Source organism: Sphaerodactylus townsendi, linkage group LG06 (assembly GCF_021028975.2).
Source record: "Sphaerodactylus townsendi isolate TG3544 linkage group LG06, MPM_Stown_v2.3, whole genome shotgun sequence".
NCBI lineage: Eukaryota > Metazoa > Chordata > Lepidosauria > Squamata > Sphaerodactylidae > Sphaerodactylus > Sphaerodactylus townsendi.
This window is the reverse complement of record NC_059430.1, coordinates 30,211,373-30,232,731: the sequence shown is the minus strand read 5'-3', so window position 1 is coordinate 30,232,731 and position 21,359 is coordinate 30,211,373. Positions and strand designations below refer to the sequence as shown.

General features: G+C 44.3%; 1 protein-coding gene across 1 annotated transcript in view; it reads right to left on the bottom strand.

Annotated features, from left to right (window-relative positions):
* Nucleotides 1–5,766, bottom strand: part of KDM7A (lysine demethylase 7A) — a 78,959-nt gene extending 73,193 nt beyond the window's left edge. The window contains exon 1 of the mRNA XM_048499977.1: nt 5,591–5,766. Coding sequence (XP_048355934.1) covers nt 5,591–5,718 — 128 coding nt within the window. The 5' untranslated portion in view covers nt 5,719–5,766. The remainder of the gene's footprint in view (nt 1–5,590) is intronic.
* Nucleotides 5,767–21,359: the final 15,593 nt, after the last annotated feature.

Genomic DNA, 21,359 nt, shown 5'->3' with positions numbered 1-21,359 from the left:
CGAGTGGCAGGGATGAAGGCTGCCATGGGGACCAGAAATGTGGTTGTTACATAGCTAGGAAAATCTGAACTTACTTTCCCATGCAAGAGCCATTCAGGCTTTGGTATAACCTTTCTCAAAACTTTGCAGCAAAATAGAATTAGAAAAAATCAGAGAAAAGCCAGGAAAAATCAAGAAGGTACACAAATTTTGCGGATGATACCAAATTATTTTAGGCGTGGTGGGGGGGGCAGAACCGCAGTTGATTTCATGAAGAGCTCCAAGCTGACCTTTGATAAATTATTATGTGTGAATTTTGGGCTAAGAAATGGCAAATGCAGTTCAATGTAGCAAAATGCAAAGTGATGCACATAGGGGGGCAAAAAAAATCCCAAACTTCACATACTACGCTTTACAGGGGATCAGTGCTATCAGTCAAAGACCAGGAAAGCGATTTGGGTGTCTTAGTTGATAGTTCCATGGGAATGTCAACTCAATGCATGGCAGCTGTGAAAAAGGTAAACTCTATGCTGGGGATAATTAGGAAAAGGAATTGATATTAAAACTGCAAAAGATTATCATGCCCTTATTATAACAAAGCAGTGGTTGCGACCGCATAGCATCTTGAGAGTAACTGTGTTCAGTCTCCTGGTTGCCACATCTCAAACAGGATATCGAAGAGATAGAAAAAGTGCAGAGAAGGGCAACGAGGATCATTGAGGGATTGGAGCACCTTCTTTATGAGGAGAGGCTGCAGCATTTGGGACTCTTTATTTTGGAAAGGAGACGTCTGAGGGGGGATATGATCTGGAAGAGTCTATAAAATCACGCATGATGGGTAGAAAAAATGGCTCGACAGAGAAATTTTTCTCTTTCTCACAATAACTCCAGAACCAGGGGGCATTCATTGAAAATGCTGGGGGGAAGAATTAGGACTAATAAAAGGAAACATTTTTTTCACACAATGTCTGATTGGTGTTTGGAATATGCTGCCACAGGAGGTGAGTGGACATGGCCCACTAACCTGGGATAAAAGCCTTTTAAAGGGGCTTTTGGACAGGATTTATGAGGAGAAGCTTCGAGTCTGCCATGGCTACCTGAAATCTTGGATTCTCCTCCTTGATCTGAGATTGCAAATGCCTTAGCAGACCAGGTGTTCAGGAGCAGCAGCAGGCCACTGCTTTCACATCTGCATGTGAGGTCCCAAAGGCATCTGGTGGGCCACTGCAAGTAGCAGAGTGCTGGACCAGATGGACTCTGCTCTGATCCAGCAGGCTCTTTCTTATGTTCTCAAATGCACTATGATATTATGGGGAAGAAAGAAAAGAAACACACCTGTAGTACATGTGGGAAAGGTTCAGACCTCTGGAAGCAGTTCAGAAGCATTTTTGCTTCAAACTTAGTAGCCTCAGAACATTTTTCTCAATACAATTTTTACAGAGAGAGTGCAATGCGTAAATAAGTCAACCACGTTCAAGCATACTTCTGTCTAGTTTAATCTTAACACTCCAAGGCCCCATATAAAAGTCTCAGGCATGTGACAAAAATATCTATTGTACATATCATGTGTCTGTTCTAAAGCAAGTCTTCAGATGCTGTGTGTACAACGTGAACATGCCACCATAGCACTTACCTAGGTCACAGATTTTTAACATGCCACATTATTAAAACGCAAGTAAAGCAATTCAGTTTAAAAAACAAATAGGAGATGTCAAAATAGGAGGGCTTTTCTTACACAATGGCTTCATGTTTATATTCGGCCCAAGTCTCCTTCAGCCTTAGAAAAGGACATAGTGGATGAAACAAAAGTTTATATAATTACTCATTCAAAGAATGCTACATTTATATGCTAATACACTACCCTACTTCTAATTTAAAACAAACAATTCTATGAGGTTATTAACTTGCTTATATTATAACAGAGCAAAATTTAGCGACAGATCTCCTCACAGACCACCCCATTGAACTCTTGACTATTTACATCAAATAAACATATTGAAAGTTACCTAGTAAAATAGGATAAGTGATCAATGGCTTACACTCTGTATCAGTGCCCTGATCACTCTGTATCAGTCTGTGCATCTCTGTACTACCATTGTGGGATAACTCACCCACAGGTAAATTATTTGAGGCCTCTCAGGAGGAAGCAACAAACAACTGCCAAGCTGGACAAAACGAAGAAAGTACGACACACGCCTTTATTCTGACACACTGCGCACTGACAAGATAAACTCTGTTCCACATAAAGAAGGTCAGTTGAGGTGCGGCAATTGAGAAAGTCGTATGGTTCCGCATTAGAATGTAGTCCTAAACACAGATGAGAATTATCACTCATTCTTTGTGCATTATTGAACATGGTACTTTGATACAAGAGCATTTATGTCAAAATGTATTTTACTTCCAAACTTTCAAACTGATGGACAAAAGCAGGGCTGGGTAGGCACTAGAACCCAGGCAGAGCATTCTATAACAAAGAAGATCCGACGTGCTTTGTTCTGAGGTGGGAGAATATACAATCTACTATCATCTTTATGTGGAACAGAGCATAGTTAGCGTCAGTAACAATTTAAAAGCGATTTCAGATTTTTGTACCTGAAAAGATGACTACGAAGACTTAGGAAACTATAGGCCAACTCACCTCAAATCTATCTAGGTAAACTGCTAGTTGAACAAACAACTGAATATGATATTTTGGCATCAAACAGTATGGCTTGTATAAAAGACCTTGTATAAAACATCCCAAGGTCTCAACAAGTATATGAACTCCAGAAGCAGACAATGGTAATCTAGTAGATCCTTTCAGTAAATGAATTTCTGTTGCAGTTGACAAATTCTGCACCAAAGGCCCCTAAGAACAGTTATCAGATTCATACAGAAGGATCTTCTAATTACTGTTTAATGGAGTTAAATGATGGGGAGGAGACCCACAAATATGTGGATTTAATGGACTTAAATGATGGGGAGGGGATTCACAAATATGTGGATTTAGACAAGATCTAAACTGGCATCAATCTTTTTAAAAACTTATTCACAGACAGCAGCAGAAGCACATAAATTAGGATCATATCTACAAATGAAACATGAGTATCAAAAAATACCTAAAACACCTAAACCTGTTAAAAGAGCTATGACAAATTTCTGAAGAGATGTTTAGAAACTGAAATGAAACCCACCGCCCTTCCAGTAGTGTCCTGACGTTGGCTGTAACTATGAGATAGCCACTGAAAACTTATTCCATGCAGTATGACACACTAACGAGTTCTAAATCTGTTTGTAGCAAATTAGAAAAGTTATCTTTAGGGTCACAATGAAGAGCTGATTAGAAATGCCACTGCAGGGTGATGTTGCAGTGAAAAGGCACACAAGTCCTGTGAACAATTTTTATAAAGGGGATCCAAACAGCAAAAATTGCATAAACTTACAGAGATCTAAATTTAGAGATATTTTTATGTCCTGCTTGTGAACTTCCCTGTGACAAAAGGATAGGCACTGCAGGAAGCAAGCAATAACAATGCTGTTCTCAGACCACTTGAGAAGTGTTTCAGTTCAAAGAGACAGTTATATACAGAAATGTGTACTACAGTACAGATAATACACTCTTAGGCAGCAATGCTATTAACACTTACTTGGGAGTGAAACCCAGTGTAGCAGAAATCACGACACAGCGGACGAAGCTGCATGCTTAGATAGCACCACTATGTTTGATAAGTTTATGCAATAAGACTATCCAGCAGTTACTAAACAGATGTTGAGTTTGACTGACCAGATAATGGATCTTGACTTTTATGCAAGAAGCACATTTGATTTGATTGGAGCAGTTAAAATAAGTTTTTATTGCCTCTTGCTCACAGACTAACATCAAATGCAGAAAATGACCATATATATACACATCTAAAGTAACTGAGCTTTTGTGCATAACTATTTCCATCTGCTCTATCAAACAGGAGCCTTTGAACTATTCTTCAAAAATTTCCTGCCAGCCAATCCTATGCTCTATACTTCTCCACTTTTCTGCTAAATGTATAAATGTGTATAGCTATTCTGCCACATACTTTAAGCAAGTTGTTTAGCTGCTGTTAAGCACTGTCTGAATTCAATAGGAATCAGAATATTCTTGGAATGCTTTGTTCAACTGGTTACATAACAGTTTAAAAATTCAAGTTAAAATATTTCGATCTGAATGAAGTATTTATTTATCCTTTCCCAGAACTTTAGTAGTAACACTGGCTAATAAGCTCTTATTTATGGGTTTCGCAGCTGCCTAAATTAATCCTGAGGCTTAAATTTGCACCTACAGGCAGCATCACAACGTCACCTTATGAGCATTCTTGGCAAAGTGTTTAATCTCCAATAATCCAAATGTAACAGGACACACTGAACCTGCTCAGCTCAAACACAGAGCGAGAGGAGGGGGAAATCTCTGCACCTGGGAAGGGGAGGCAGGTGCATTTGGAAAGTGGACTGAGGAGATGCCTGCCAATGAGAACAACATGCTACAATAATCACCGTGGGAGGCTCAACTCCTGGGGAAGAGTCACAGACCCTCCAGTTACCTTTAAAATATATATATCCATGTCTCAGACTAGGACACGATCAGAAACGTGAGCTCTGGCCCTTTAAAATCAGCTTCCTGTCGAAAGCCAGCAGAGGGAGACGAGGCTGTCTCACCCGCTCCATCGTGACTCTGTTTTTGTTAAATGAGGGGTATTTAAATGTCCCGTTGTCAATCAAAGGGCACTTCCCCTTAACAGCCGTCCGATAAACACCCCCCCCCCCTTCCCGACCGCCGCTTCTGCCTCCAAACTTCGCGCCACGATCAGGCTTCGGGCAGGTAGTCGGCAGATCAAAGCCCAGCTGAGGAAATAATAGCCCCCTGCGCCACCGAGCCGGCCCCCGAAACTTGCTCCTTTGTTTAAATGCCCATGGATACCCCCCTCCTCCTCCCTTGCAGCCAGGAGGCGGTGGCGGCTGCTGCTGGGCTGGGTGGCCTTTTTATTAGCTTTCCATTCGCACTTTTCCTTTCTTCGGGGGCGGGCGGGGGTGAGGAGACACAATACACATAACGACACAATGCACAGACGCGCACAACGTCACAGTCCGAAGCTCCCGCAACTTCGGCACCGTCAGCCCACACGAGCACGGGAGCATCGGGTACCCCCACATGAAGCGGTCAGACATCCCCACGCACACCCCAAACATGGATTTCCACACCGGCTTCCCCACAGCGACGGCGTTTTGCATTCTTTTATTATTATTTTTAAAGAGGCTCCAACTTTTTGGCCGACCCCGTCCCGCCAAACTCGAGGAGCCCTTCCGCCCCCCACGGGCTCTCCCCCTTTAGCGGAGTCCTTATATAACTCGGCGGAGGTGGGGGGGGGAGAGAACAGAGGAGCGAGTCGCCGACGCCGCTTCCTGGTTGAGGGGAAGCCGCGCTCCTCTCCCGTCAACACCGCCGCGGCCTCTCCGCCGGGGAGCCGCCTCCTCCTCCTCATTGTCCTTCGGCGCGTCCGGTCCCCCTCAGCGCGGGGACGGCGGGGGTCTCCCCTCTGAGGAGGGGGCGGCGTTTTGTTGTTGTTTCCCCTCAGGGGACGAAGAGGCGGCCGGCCCTTACCTGCCGTGGAACCAGTCCTTGCAGATGTCGCACTCGATCATGAAGCGGTTCACATCGTAGGGCTCCCGGCAGACGCAGTATACGGGGGTCGCGCTGGTGGCCGCGGTCGCCGCCGCCGCTCCGGCCATCTTTAAAGAACTCCCGACTGACTGACTGAGCCACCCCGCTCTCCTCGCTCGCCCGCGCGCTCCCCTCCTCCTCCTCCTCCTCCCCCCTCCCAGCCAACAGCCACCGCCAGCCCAGCCAGCTAGTCAGTCAAGCCGCACCAATGACAACAGCGCGCGTGCTCGGCTCCCACACGAGCGCGCGCGCGGCTGTTGTCGACATCTCCTCCTCCTGCTGCCTCCCCTGGACAAATGGCAAGGGCGGGCGGCAGCCCAAAGGTGGGGGGAGAGGACAGTCACGTAAGGAACATTTCGGAGCATGCGCCGTGAAAGCAACAAACGAGAGAGGGACGGAAAAATACATCGCAGCGCCTGAGTGAGAGGGAGACCAACAAATCAGAGCGCGAGAGAGAAGGGAGGGAAGCGTATGAGCGCCGCGCTCGCGGTGGCCCTCTCTTCGCCCCCTCCCCTCTGAATTGGACAGCATAGCAAAGCGGGAGCACGTGCCACCACAACACCGTCTCCGCCTACCATTCTTTCCCTCTCTCCTCCCCCTCCCACTTTGCTTTTAGGAGGCGGAGCTTGAGGTGGGGGTAACCGGATCAGTCCCAGGCACGCGCTGACTCCGCCTCTCCCCCTCCATCCTTTACCCGGAACTGTCACGTGGGCGAGGATGAAAGGAGGAGAGAAGGTGCCGCGAGGACAGAGATCTAAATAATAATAGTGAGGGTGGAGGAAACCTTGGAGTGCTCTCCGGGGCTGACCGGAGTCATTCGCTTTCTCTCGCTTATGCAACTAGAGAAGGCGTAAGCAGAGGTGGGCGCTGCGTGGAAAGTGACGAAAGTAGACCGGAGTCACCTGCTTCTTTAGCCGCAGCAACAACACGATGTCCTATCCTAAGTGGGGGGGGGGGGGGGCCTAAACCACGGGCGGGTGCTAAGTTCTATGCAGTTAATAGGCTGCGGTCGGAAAACGAGCTGTAGATTTGCGTGTGTGTTCCCCCCACCCCGCCAGCGTCCTTTCCAAAAAATGGTTCATCTTTGCAGGTAACTGCATTTGTCCAAAGCAAAATCTGAAAACAAAAGGCTGTGTTGTTAACACCTTTGATTGAGAGCAACTATAATAACACAGAAATATCAATTCTCTGCCCTTCCTCTGTTTGCTCGTTTTCCTTCCAAACACCTTTCTTTTAATGTTGCAGAATGGAGGATGTTCCTAGGAAAAAAACGCGAAGCGAGAAGAGAAGGACGGTTCCGAGGGCTGCTGTGATGGCTTGCTTTGAAGGTCCGTCTTATCAAACGGGCTCGCAATTAAGAAGTTAGCTAGTGCAGATCCAGATGTATGCCTTCTTGTGCCAGTAGTTCAAATTATGTATTGAAATTATGTATTGGTATAAACCAAGATTTGTGCCCATTACTGGAAGAATGATCCCCCCCCCAAAAAAAGTATAAATACAAAGGTGGTTGTGAGAAATGACTTGTCTTTTGATGGCGCCAGTCCATCTGAAATCAAATAATTTAAGCAAAGAATATCTTTTATGATAGCTTGAAGAATTATGTTCCAGGTAAGAAAGTAACTGTAGAAAGTAACAGCCTAACCATTTGTTGTCATGGAACAACAATATCCCAGTGTTGTAATAATAAGAATACTTAGCATTTTGTCCTGCTTTTAATATTCCAAGTGCTTTACATGCATTTCTTCAAATACTTACAACTGCACTGTAAGGTAGTCCAGTACTGTATAAGTCTCCCCATGTATATGCTAACTTATCAGAGTAATTGATATTTATTAGCCTTTTGCGTTGTAAAGGTGTATGGATAAAGGGACATCACTAGGGATAAGATCCATTTATATTTATTGGGAACTAAGTCTTATTAAAGTTTAAACTATGTGGAATTTGTATCTGGATAACTCTGTTTAGGATTGCACTGCATGAGACAGAACTAACACACAGGTACAGCATCTTGGCAGCTTAACTTGGGCTTTCCTGTCACTGAATGCCCATAATATGATCATGAACTAAAGAGGAACTATATATGTTTTCCATAAACACATGTTGGAAGTTGAAGAAGTGGGAAAATGTGTCAAATACCCAGTTTAATTTCAGGTGTTTCCATAGCGGTGGGGCACCCGCCCTGTTCTGTCTACACATCTGGACACCTCCTATAGGTTAGAGGGAAATTTCCCTGGAGGGTGGGGGACAGGAATACAATGGAGGACCACCTCCGCAGTGGAGTGCCAATATAATAGACTCCTCCTTCCAAAGCAGCCATTTTCTTTAGCAGAATTCACCTTTACAGACTGGAGACCAATTGTAATTCTGGGAGACTTCCACAGAGGTGTAGTGCCCACAGGGACATGTGGGGTTACATGTCCCGGGCATAAGCCATGGGGGGGCGGGGGGTTGGAAAATCAAGGAGAGGTGGGTCAGGTGCAACAGGAGCGGGTGGAGCCATGTGCGAAGAGGGAAGGCAAACCCGCCAGGCCTCCAGCTGACTCCCACATCTCCTTCATGGACCGGCCAGAGGAGGCTGACTCCTGCCGCTGGCCAAGCCCCTCTGGCGACTGCCTGCCCACTTCCACAAGTGTGGGGTGAGGGCGTGGAGACGGCGGAGGGAGCCGAGCCGGGTGGCAGGAGTCATCCTCTTCCAGCCTGTCCATGAGGGAGACACGGGAGACAGCTGGAGGCCCGGCATGCTGCCTTCCCTCCTCGTGCACCACTCCACTGGCCAGCTTCTGCTTGCACTCCTGCTGCACCAAGGCCTCGCTGCTCCTGAGGCACCGCAGCCACCATGCCAACCGCCTCCCGCTGTTAGGCTCTGCGATGGGGGGGTAGGAGGCGGCCGCAACGAAGTGAGCACCCTCACTCTTCCACCGCTGGGACCAGATGAAGTAGGAGAAGCCACGGCAACTACCTAGAGGCCAGCTGGGGAGTAATTAGAAGTGGGACGGGGGGGGGGCAGAGCTAGAGGGAACAGGATAATATTGGGGAAGGGGGTGCTTTCGGAAAGCAGCCTACTTGCAGATACTTCTAGGGAGGCACGGCTGCAGAGTCTAAACTGAAATGGTTCCTATACAAGAAAGTATTTCTTGGACAACTGGCTGCTCCTTGCTCTAGGCCAGGGGTCCCCAAACTATGGCCCGGGGGCCAAATGTGGCCCCCTGAAGGCATTTATCTGGCCCGCCAGGCATGGCGGCGATGGCTCCATTCATGTGCAGTGGGGGCTCGAGGGAGAGGAGGAACTGGCCCCAGCGACTGTTGATTACCGTTACGCGGTGGCGCCCCCAAATCGCGGGTACGAGCTGGGACGCAGAGTTGGAAACCTTACGTAATGTGCAGCAGCGCCTGCTCAGCGCATACCTCTCAGCTACTCCATGTGTATTTTTCTCCTCGGAAGCTTTCTGTTCCGCATCACTCCCATTGGCATCCCAGCCGGGCTGGCTGAAATGATGGCTGGCTGCTAGGGAGGAAAAGAACCCAGGAAGATGCCTGATCCTGGGTTAGAATCGGAATGCTTCATTAGAGGAAGGTTCCTGCTTTTTTTGCTACCTGGGGAAGGTATTCCACCGGCACTCAACAATATTTGGAGCCCGCTACCAGTACGCGGCTGTTCTAAAAATAGACCGTGACAGAAAGGAACGAAGGTGAAATCAAACATTTTACAATCATTTGCCATTGCATGGGGAATTGTTCATAGTTTTTTTTAGTCCGGCCCTCCAACAGTCTGAGGGACAGTGAACTGGCCCCCTGTTTAAAAAGTTTGGGGACCCCTGCTCTAGGCCATTAAATAAAGACTACTTCTCAGGTAATAGAGTAGTGGGCTTGACTTTTCCTAAAGGCTTAGGTTTTATTTTGCTTTTAAAGGCACAGCTCTTCTTGTCCCAGTTCAGTGTACAAGAGGAACAGGAAGGAAATCTGGTATCCTTTATGACTGTTGGTGTATTCAGTCTGTGGATGTGTTGGGGGAAAGGCTTTGATGAGGCCTCAGCTGCTGTGGCAGAGTACCCCATTTCTTATGTTCATTTGATCCTGTTTCATCTTTAGTGAAAAGGTGCCTCTTTGCCCTCCCAGCATTGTTTGGGTTCAGAAAAAAAAACATGGTGGCTGACAGAGTGAGTTCTGACATTTTAGATGGTGACTGACAGAATGATGTTGCCTTTGAGACCTGTCCTCTCTTTGCAGCGTGACAAGTCCCAGCTGTGGGGAACTCTCCGTCTCATAAGCCAAACCACAGAATTCAGTGAGGCCAGCTGCAATCTGCTCCATTTTATGGCAATTAAAAATAGCGTTTGGGCACCTGGTCGGCTGCCAGTGCAGCTGCCGCGATAATATTTCATTTGGATGCTGCCCGATGCCATACATTTTGCACCCTTGCTGGATTCATCTGGAATATCTGATGTAACCAAATCTCTTTCGCTGTATGTTTACAAAATACAGATCAACAATTGAATGAGCGAGGTCTTGGGGGGAAATCACTAAAAATGTTTGTTCAGCACAACGAAGTTGAAAATGGGTTTTTATAGAGAGCCGTAGATCTCTCTGTCTCTCCATTCTTTCCGTATAAAGGACATCCCTCTCTGAGATGCTGTATTGGAGTTGCTTTCATCCAGACCCCTCCCCAATGTGGCTGTCTGCACTTTGAGACAGATTGCTGAGAACTTCTGAATGGGTTCAACCTCGATCGGATTATTGGCAGCTACAGAAACGTGGGGCTTTGTTACTGGAGCATCCCTCAAGTTGTTGAATCAATAACTTTTGTATTTTGCCATGTTTTTGTTCAAGCGCTGATACACATATAGTGCAATCATAAGCATTTTAAACCCACTGAAATCAATGGAACTAGACTGGAATTACCTTGCATTGAATTGCATTGTAAATGTGCTCTTGGTTATATTTGATTTTATTGTTTGTCATATAATTTTGATAACGACCCCCCAAAAATTTTTTTACAAGCCACAGTTTATTTTTATGGGGATTCTCACATTTCTGGATGCTGCACCTGTTTTACTGCTGTTTGCCTACACTGTCAGACTAGTCTTATGCACATTTATTCAGAAATATGTTTCATTTAATATAGTATTTATAGCAGTATGCATAGACATTTAACTGTCCTGGATCTGCTCTTTTATTATGTTCTATTCTCATAATAAATCATATGTACCCAGCTGCAGAAATTGTTTATATTACTTGTCCCTGTGTAGTCCTGCAAGAACAGAAGAAGTGGCTTTGAGAACATGTACTTGCATTCTGAATCAGCACCCTCAGATACTCCTTAATCTATACTCAACTGTTTTCCAATGCCTTGGACATAGCTTTTTAAATATATATACATATACATACACACACACACACACACACACACACACATACATATATACACATATATATATATATACATATACATACATACATATATACACACACACACATATATATACATGCATATATGTGTGTGTGTATATGTATATGTATATATATAACATGTATATATAACATGTTGATGCCTCTGCAATTGCAGAGGATGTTCATAGCTGGAATGCCAGCTGGTAGATATAAATCACCAGTCGAGTAATCATTCTGGATAAGCAGTGATTGGGAGACAGCCCTCAATGTTTCAAGAAGTTCTCCTCTTGAGTAAAGTATGAAAAGTTTTTGCGACTCACTCTGGAGTTGAGAACTAGGAGGCTGGACTACAAACAACAGCTCTCAGCCGTGTTGAATGTAGCAGGACTTTAAACATGACAATCTCCCTGTTCTTCACAGTTGGAGGATAATTAATCTTACTGATAAAGATAAATTTTGTCTGTGCTGATGACAGCAGCCTTGTGAGATAATCCTTTTCTCAACTATGAAAGATACTTAATAAAGTGGACAAAAGGTTCCTAAAAATGAAAGAAGAAATGTCAGAAGATGTTAGAAAACTGGAAAATTCTATATATCAAGAATCTGGAGAAATAAAACAAGCTAATGACAAAACAAACTCTTGAAGGAAAGAGAAACTTTTAATAGTGATCAGGAAAGAGAAAAGGACAATTTAGCTCTACTGGAATTGAAGGAGAAATAATTTTATTTGTGATTCAAGATGGTTCCTCAGACTGCAGATGAAAATACAAGATTAAAAAATTATAATTGCCCTGGCAGATGATTTGGGGGTCACAGAGAAAGATATGGGAACTGAAGCTGATAAATTCAAGATTTGCTGCAATGAGGAAAATCCCAAGAGATATACCGGTTTAGTTTGTAAGGAAAAATGTGACAGATCTTACCCTACAACAGCATTTTGATACAAGATTGAAAATTGATAATGTGGACATAATAGTGTTGAAAGAAATACCTAACAGAGACCTTCGCAAGAGAAAAGAACATGCCTTTTTAACCAAAAGGTTGAAATGATGATAATTATGTTTCATTGGGAAAAACTGGAAGGTGTATCTTTTACTTTCAAGTAATAAAGGTTCTAAGTGACTTCAGTTCAAACGATGTGAGAATTAACTGAAAGATACAAAAAGTATTTTAGTGATACAGAACCTTCAGGAAACTCAATTTCAGACCATAATCCTGTAAGCTTGGTCTGTAAAAGAAAACTTAACACTTTTAGATGGAGATGGGCTGCCCTTCTGAAGGCTTTGGTGGCGAGACATTTCGCCACTGTGGTGTAGCCTCCAAAAAGACTTTCCAACAGCACAGGGAGCCCCGAAAGACTGCCTCCTGCCACTTAGAGGAGGCCCTTCCTTAGGAACTTCTCGGATCTATGCTCCTTACATTAATTTAGGCACTGAACTATTTTGTACTCCAGATGTTACGGACTACAATTCCCATCAGCCCCTGCCAGCATATGCCATACAAGGGATGGCATAAGTCAGGGGTGCAACATTCCCAGCCCTAAACCTCAGGTGGGAGCCAACTCATTTTGGCTCCACCCTGGGAATAACCCACACACACACACACGCTGGTGTCCAATTGGGGTACCAGAGCAGCCCCCCATGGCCCAAATTTCCAAGTTTTGCTGTGGCAGAGCTGAAAGTTAGGTGCCCATTGGTGCATCTACCTCCTTCGCTGGGGTAAGATCTCTGGGAAGGATAGACGCATCGGCTCAAGGCCATGCTACTCTCCCAAACCCTTTAGTCCCCCATCCTGGATGGAACTGCAAATGAAACTCTACATCATAGGTGTCAACCTCACGGCCCTCCAGATGTTGTGGACTACAATTCCCATCATCCCCTGCCAGCTGGCAGTGGGTGATGGGAACTGTAGTCCATAACATCAGGAGGGCTGTGAGTTTGACACATGTGCTCTACATCAAAAGGACACAGTTGTGCAGAATTGTAAGAAAAAATAAAATCTTTTTAATTTAATTTGAATAAGGGAACAGTTGAGAATGGTTTGGGATGCAAGTAAAGCTTATATGAGAGGTTACCTGATGCAACATAATTGTGAGCTTAAGAAAAAGATAAGAGAAAATGCAGGATGTTTTAGAGGAGGTCTAAAGAAAAGACGAGGAATTTTAAAACATGCAAGCTGATAAGGGAATTTCAAAACAAATAAAAGTTTTGCAACAGGAAGAGACATGAAAACAAAACTGAAACGTGCAAAGCAAAAGAACTTTGAATTTGCAAACAAACCAGGAAAATGCTTAGCATATAAATTGAGAAAAAAAGAAATGAAAATATTGAAATTAAAAGAAGGGGACTGTATTTTAACAGACTGTGTTGATTCAAAAATATTTTATAATTATTGTATGAACTTATATAAGCCACAAGAGTTTCCAGTAGTAAAAACTGAAGAATATCTTAGAAAACAAAACTTAAGATTACAGAAGAGCACAGATGTATTATGAATGGAACCATAACAGTAAGAGAAGTGGTGGAGGCTATTAAAAAAATCAAGCCAGGAAAGGTCCCAGGGCCAGATGGCTTATTGGGTTTGCATTATAAATGTTTTGAAGATGAAAATTTATAACCTTTACAAAACATAATGAATTTCATATTGCAAGGAGGAAAAATGCCAGGGTCATGGAAAGAGACCAATACAGCATTAATACCTAAAGAAGTGCATGACTTAACATTGACAAGAATTTATAGACCAATACCATTACTGAATAATGATTATGTTCACTACACTTTTAGCTGACAATAAAAATAGTGTTACAAGAGGTTATTCATGGAGATTAATGTGAAATGTTATCTAAAAGGCAGTCAAAGGACAATGTCAGGACTTCACTGAATATTCTAGAGTATTTGGAAAACATAATGAAGAACAAGCCATTTTGATTTTTCTAGATGCAGAGAAAGCGTTTGATAAGTTGAATTGGACTTTTTGTGTAAGCTTTTGGAAAATATGGATTTTGGATTTTACAGATTGGGTGAAATTGATTTATATGTTGCAGTCAGCACAAATCACTGTTAATGGAGATTTAACAAAACCCTGTGAGGTACATAAAGGAACAAGGCAAAGTTGCCCACTCTCTTTTGTCCTATTTGTATTAGCACTAGAAATATTGAATAAAGACATAAGACTTGAGGGTTGATGGTATAAAAATTAAGTAAGAGTCTTATAAATTAAGAGCATTTGCTGATGATGTGATGGTAGTTTTAGAAAGCCCTTTAAAGGGGACTTAATTTTTAATGTTGCAACTGAAAAAATGGTGCACTAGTGAGATTTAAAATTAATAAATAGAAAACAGAGATTTTAACAAAAATATGAAATTACAAGATAAATTAGAGTTGATAAAACAGATTTTCATGTTGTAAAATTATGAAATATCTGGGCATTATGTTGGCAAATATGAATTGTATGTTGTTTCAGACAATCCCACTGTTGGCAAATAATATTCAGTTTAAATAGTGTCAGAAAGGGGAAAAAACTCAGATTAAATATAAAATATTGCAAGATGGAATGGAAAGAGGATTACCTGATATGAAATTATATTCTGCTTCTTGTTTGGATTGGTTGAAAAAAATGGGTTATGTTGAAAAATAGAAGTTTTCTTGATTTGGGTTGGAAATGTGAACATCATAAAGGGTCTTTCTATCATTTATGGTGGAATTGTAGTAAAGTCAAAGCATGTTGGATACAAATACATTTAGTAATTCAAAAGATCTTAAAGACTAATGTACAAATGAAACCAGAAGTTTTTCTTTCGGGTTTTATAAGTTTGAAAAAATATATGGAACTTCAGCCCTTTCTGCACATGCAATATACAGTGGCCCAGGGATGGCAAAAACACCATTCTGAGCAACTGTTCGCACAGGAGGCATTATTGCATCGCAGCAGCGCCGTTCTGGCCGCCCGAAAGCAGCGTGAAGCTGCCGCTTTTAACCTTGCAAAACAAGCGAGGTTTTTGCAAAGGAGCATCTTCCCAGAGGCGCAGTGCGAACTGCACCACTGGGAAGACGCTGCTTCCCCCGTCGCCTCTACTCACTGTCATGTCCAGCGTCGCCCTGGAGGGCTGCAGGGACCTGCCCACACTGCCCTCCAACCCCTGGAGGTCGGAGGGCAGCGTGGGCGGATCCCTGCAGCCCTCCAAGGCAATGCTAGACATGTTGGTGAGTGGAGGGGGCTGACCGAGAAGCGGCTCCATGTGGAGCCGCCTCTCCAGCTGGAGAGGGAATGGGGGCCGCGTGCACACTAGTGTGCGAACGGTCCCAGAGCCTCCATTGGCATAAATTATGCCAGTGGAGGCTCGTTTCCACCCGTGTGCAAAAAGGGCCTTCATGTCTGACATCAGCAGTGAGATTACTACATGCACAAAAGTGGAAATCTGTATCTATGCTTACAATAGAGGAATGGTTTGTGAAGTCACTGGAACCGGTAGAGATGACCAAACTTACTTCTTTGATTAGAGGTAAGAACTTATCTAAATTTATTAATCATTGGAAACCCCTGATAGACTTTTTCTGTAAAACAAAACAAAAAAGGACTGCTGATTTGCGGTTTTGAGCAGCAGCAGCAGCAGCAGAAAAATAGATATAAAAGAGGTAGGTGTGAGTTTTATTAGTCATATCAATTAAGAATTAACTCTTTAACTAAAGAGCAAGTGATAAACTCACTAATTATTATTATATTTGGGGCAGGGGAAATTGGGAACCCTCCCTTTCCCTTTTTTAAAGTAGCTTTTTTGTGTGGTCTTGATTGTTGTGTCTGTCTTTTAAAAAGTTTTAATAAAAAGTTATTTAGAAAAAAAATTAAAGCGAGAGCCATACTTCAGTCTATACTCAAAAAGTGCATTTGTATTGTCTCACTTCCACAACAACAAATCAACAGCCTCCTTGCAATTGCAGAAGTGTGGTGTAGTAGTTAACAGCAGTGAACTGAAATCCGGAGAACCAGGTTTGATTCCCCACTCCTCCACATGAGCAGTGGACTCTAATCTGGTGAACCTGATTTTTTTCCTGTTCTTACACACGAAGCCTGCTGGGTGACCTTGGGCTAGCCACAGCTCTCTCAGAACTCTCTCAGCCCCACCTACTTCATGAGGTGTCTGTTGTGGAGAGTTTGTGAGCCACTTTGAGTCCCTTTATGGTTGAGAAAAGCGAGGTATGAATCCAAACTCTTCTTTATATTGCTTTCTAGTCCATCCTTCCATGGGCCAGTCAATCAGGCCTCAAAGATGGGATTGCCTTCCAAGTAAGGACGATGCTTTGCCGATTCCCCACATCTGTCATCTTCAGCACAGGTTTCATAAGACAAGAGTATCCTGACTCCCTCCCTTGGAATGGTATTTGATAGGTGGAACTGGAAATCAGTTCTGCATGGGGCCCCATGAGGTCCAAGAAGTATTGGATGCATCCAAAATAGTAGCTTAACTTCCCCTGGCAGGTCTCCACCACTCTCACGGCTCCTTTGCTTTGCTTGCCTTGGCACACGCTGCCTTAATAGTTATTTCATTGCCTGTTAATATAGATCTGTTGCCTGCTGTGTACTAATGCCCCAGGGTGGTTTTATCAGAATATATTGTGACACATTTCTTTTCCAAAGACAAATCCATTATGCAAAACAACCTGTGTAGAAGATTTCCTCCTCTCTCTCATCCCATTATGGACTCCATCCGTGCCTCTTAGTAAATCCAACAGCACACCAAGTTGCAACACCGCATGCACCTCACCTCTAGAACTCCCTGTCTATAAAGTCTGGTCAGGGAGTGAGTATTTTTCGGAAGCAGTAAGAATTTCTTGCACAAGCTGGCATTTGATGATGGAGTTAACATTGCTCAGGGAATGAGGGTTTCGCACCTTGTGTTTTGTACCTGTTTAATCCATTTTAATTTGCTTATTCAGTGTATTATGAAATGTTTAAAGGCACAGGCAAGACACATGGGGTTAGGGATACCAACTCAAATCCCAGCAGATTTGGGGGAGGGTGGAGGAGAGAGAGGTCAGCGGGGGATGTAATGCCATAGAATTCACCTTCAGAAACAACTATTTTCTTCAGGGGAACTGATCCCTATAGACTGGAGACCAGTTGTAATTCCAGGTGACACCTTAAGGTTGGTATTCCTATGAGGTGCAGCAAAAAGCTTGTGTGAACCCACCAAAAAAGGAGGGGGGCGTTGTTTCCTTGAACAGCAGACATTTTCACACTGTATCTCAAACTGTTTTGCCTTTATGGAGGTACACTGCTAATAACAACTATTAGGGAAGTGTGGCATCATTGTTAGTGTTACCCTATCTCCCCCTTGAGCCATGGATCAGAGCAGGGACATCACATGATTACATATTGTTGTTACCATGGAGATGGGAAGAAGATGTGGATTGACATGTCTTTGTGTTGTAGCCAGACTGGGGCTAGTGCATGCTTTCTTCCATCTGGAGATTGTTTTGCCCCACCCAATATTTTTAAAAACAGGATTGTAATTTGTGACATGACTGTTTCTGCTGCAAGATCTTTTTTCAAAGTACATTTCCAATAAAAACAAAATCCTCCTTTAGCTACTAAAGCCAATGCAATTCTGGGCTGTATCAATAGGAGTATAGTGTCTGAGGGATGTAATTATACCTCTGATTGGTTGGACCTCACGTGGAATATTGTGTGCAGTTCTAGGCACCGCAATTCAAGAAGTATATTGTCAAGCTGGAACGGGTCCAGAGGAGGGCAACCAAAATGGTAAAAGTTCTGGAATCCATGCCCTACAAGGAGAGACTTTGGGAGCTGAATATGTTTAGTTTGGTGAAAAAAGGTAGAGGCTGTTTCCGCACGACCTGTTTATGGCGCCCTGGGAACAGTAAAAACACCGTTCCCAGGGAGCCATTCGCAAAGGCGTCGCTGCTGCTAAGCAGCTTGGTAAACCATAAAGAGTCCCGCTCACCTCTGAAGCGTCAAAGGCAGCCCTGGCTTCTTCTTAAAGGGTTGCTTTTCCCTCGCTGGCGTGTTCCCTGCTTGTGCGCAGTCTGCAGAACAGCACTTTTGCCCGGGGCTTTCGCGGCGCTGTTTCCCTTCCCCGTCCGACTCACCTTGTCCCTGGCCAAATTCGGCCTGCTGGCCGTCGAAGCCCCGCCCGCACTGTCCCTCCGGCCTGGAAGTCGGAGGGCAGCGTGGGCAACTTCGACAGCTCAACTGGCCGACTGGCAAACTAAGGTGAAGATGGGCGGGGGAAGAGGCGACTCCATGCGGAGCCGCCTGCCGTCTGCCGGCCTCTCCAGAGGCCGTCCGCATGCTTGCATGCGAACGGCCTCCGCCTCCACGCCGGCAGAATTCTTGCCGGCGTGGAGGCACCTGGGGGGCCGTGCAGAAACGGCCTAAGAGATAACATGATAGCCATGTTAAGATATTTGAAGGGAGATCATATTGGTGAGGGAGCAAGCTTGTTTTCTGCTGCTCCACAGACTAGAACTGGGAGTAATGGGTTCAAGGTGCAGGAAAAGAGATTCCACCTAAATATCAGGAAGAACTTCCTGACAGTGGGGCTGTTCAACAGTGGAATGCACTACCTCAGAGGGTGGTGAAGTCTCCTTTGGAGTTTTTTAAACAGAGGCTGGATGGCCATCTGTCAGGAGTGCTTTCATTGTGTGTTCCTGCATTGCAGGGGGTTGGACTTGATGGCCCTTGGGGTATATTCCAACTCTATGATTCTACCATGGCAGTAAATGTGGACAGGTGGTTAGGGGAATATACCATCGAGTCACACCAGCTCAAGGCAACCCCATCTGCAAGACATTCTGGACAAGAGACAAGGCGAGATGGTTTGCCATTGCCTTCCTCTGTTATAGCAATTGTCTTCCTTGATAGTCTGCCATCCAAGTAGTGGCCATGTTTGATCCTGCTTAGCTTCCAAGCTCTGCCAAGCTCAGGCTAACCTGAGCTATTCATACTGCTTAAGACTGGAAAGATGTAACTTAAAGCAGCAATAGCCAGCTTTTTCAGCCACAGTCAGAATCCTTTCCAGCGTAGATATTTAAGAACAGCACTTCCCCCCGGCCCACCCCCAGCCATGATGTCACTGCTTTTCTCCTAACTCTCAGCCTCCACAGATGGGTCAGGAAAATGTCAGGCCCACCATACATGCTGCAGTCCCACCCAGTGGGACCAGAAGTTTGCCAGGTGCCTGTGAGGGCTGCTATTTAAGAAACAATCTCTAAATGTAACCTCACATTCAATGTTCTAGAAGGGAAATGATGTTTCAAAGGTACTCTTAATCTGCTTCTCCAGTAACCAAGCTGGATAAACATCCCTAAGTTGTTGCAGCACCTGCAAGAGAAAGATTCCCCCCATCTAATTTAGGTAGCCCAATTCCTTCTAGAACATCTGCTCAACCAACCAGCATCACCTCTGTCTTGTCTGGTTTCAATTTTAGCTTGATAAAATTCATTAAGCAAATTGCTTATAAATATGTATGTTTATATGTTCCATTTGGGCCCTGGGGGAAGGGGGAGGGTCTGGTAACCAGAAGGCCTCCCTTTTAAAAAGAGCCAAGCTATGGATTAAGGGAATTATGTAGATCTCAGCATGAAGCCTTCCAAAACTGGCCATGTAGAATTCACAGTAGGGAAAAAAAACACTGTCATACTGGTCCACCCCCATGGTTCCTATGAAAATAAAGGCATAAATGAATCAAGATTCACCCACACGGGTTTGGAAGAAAACACAGGCCTTTTCAGTCATGCCTCATGCTGCACAGACTGTTAGCAAATACTCCACATACAGAAAGACATTCGCTCCCATACTCAGCCCACACAGACGTCCTTGAAAATACCAGTGTGATTTCACCACATTCACGAATACGTCTCAATGACGTAGGATAAAAAGGGGGTATGGTAAAGGAACACTTTTACCAAAAAAGAACATATTTGTCCCAACTTCCAAGCAACCTAAGGCCAAATCGGAAACTCAGGAGAGGAAATCAAAGCCGAGGTGGTTTTATTTACTTCCACATGACTTGTACATAACTAATAGCAAAAAATAGTAACTTTCAATAGCAATATGCTGTGAAGAAGGGACAGAAATCCAGGGATTCTGGTTGCATTCTTACTTGAGATGCCAGCTCCAGGTTGAAAAATTCCTATGCCCTTTTCTACCAAAAAATCTAAGTGCGGTTGTGCGTAACGTGGAAGAACTGACAGGAATGTCTTTCTGCTGTTGGAAATAGTCCCGATTCTCTACTAGCATTTAAAAAATCATGTTTAAGCACAGCCCTCATCAAGAAGAAGAAGAAGAAGAAGAAGAAGAAGAAGAAGAAGAAGAAGAAGAAGAAGAAGAAGAAGAGGAGGAGGAGGAGGAGGAGGAGGAGTTTGGATTTATATCCCCCCTTTCTCTCCTGTAGGAGACTCAAAGGGGCTTACAATCTCCTTGCCCTTCCCCCCTCACAACAAACACCCTGTGAGGTGGGTGGGGCTGAGAGAGCTCCGAAAAGCTGTGACTAGCCCAAGGTCACCCAGCTGGCGTGTGTGGGAATGCACAGGCTAATCTGAATTCCCCAGATAAGCCTCCACAACTCAAGCGGCAGAGCTGGGAATCAAACCCGGTTCCTCCAGATCAGAGTGCACCTGCTCTTAGCCATTGCTCTTAGCCACTACGCCACTGCTGCTCCATCAAAACTATCATTCTGGGCACTATCATTTTCCTTTGATACTTAACTTTTACTTTGATACTTTTACTTTTAATTACCTTGTTCTGTAATAGTTAGTGCCTGCCATTTTCTGCCGGGTTCAGGAGCCTCTGTGCGGCAGGGGGCATTTTGTCGCCAGAAAATTCCTCTCCTTGCAGCATATCCGATGGCAATTTCCATGTAAAAAGTAGCAGAATTGTTTATCTTGGCAATCCTGTGCACATGTGGTTTTTCTTTTTGTTTGTTTGTTCTGTGGAAGGTATCTTCATCACTTCACAGAGTGTATATTAGAATAGCAGCTGCTCAGAGGTCTGGTCTATCTTCCATGAAGAACCATTGGGTAGACGAGGCCAAGTCTAGCCAATGCTTCTGAATGGGAGGTAGACTAGATCTCTGAGTGGCTGCTATTCCAACATATGGTCTGCAAAGGTACAATGACACCTCCCTCAAAACAAAAAGAAAAACTCATATGTGTGCAATATCTATTGATAGGGTTATTTTTAAAAAATTAAAAATCTAATGCTATGCAGGAGTGGGGAGGCCAAGGGCAATGGAAATGATACGGCAAGGTAAGAAGCGAGAAGTAGTTGGCAACAGGGTGGAGACCTGCTGCATGCAAAGCAG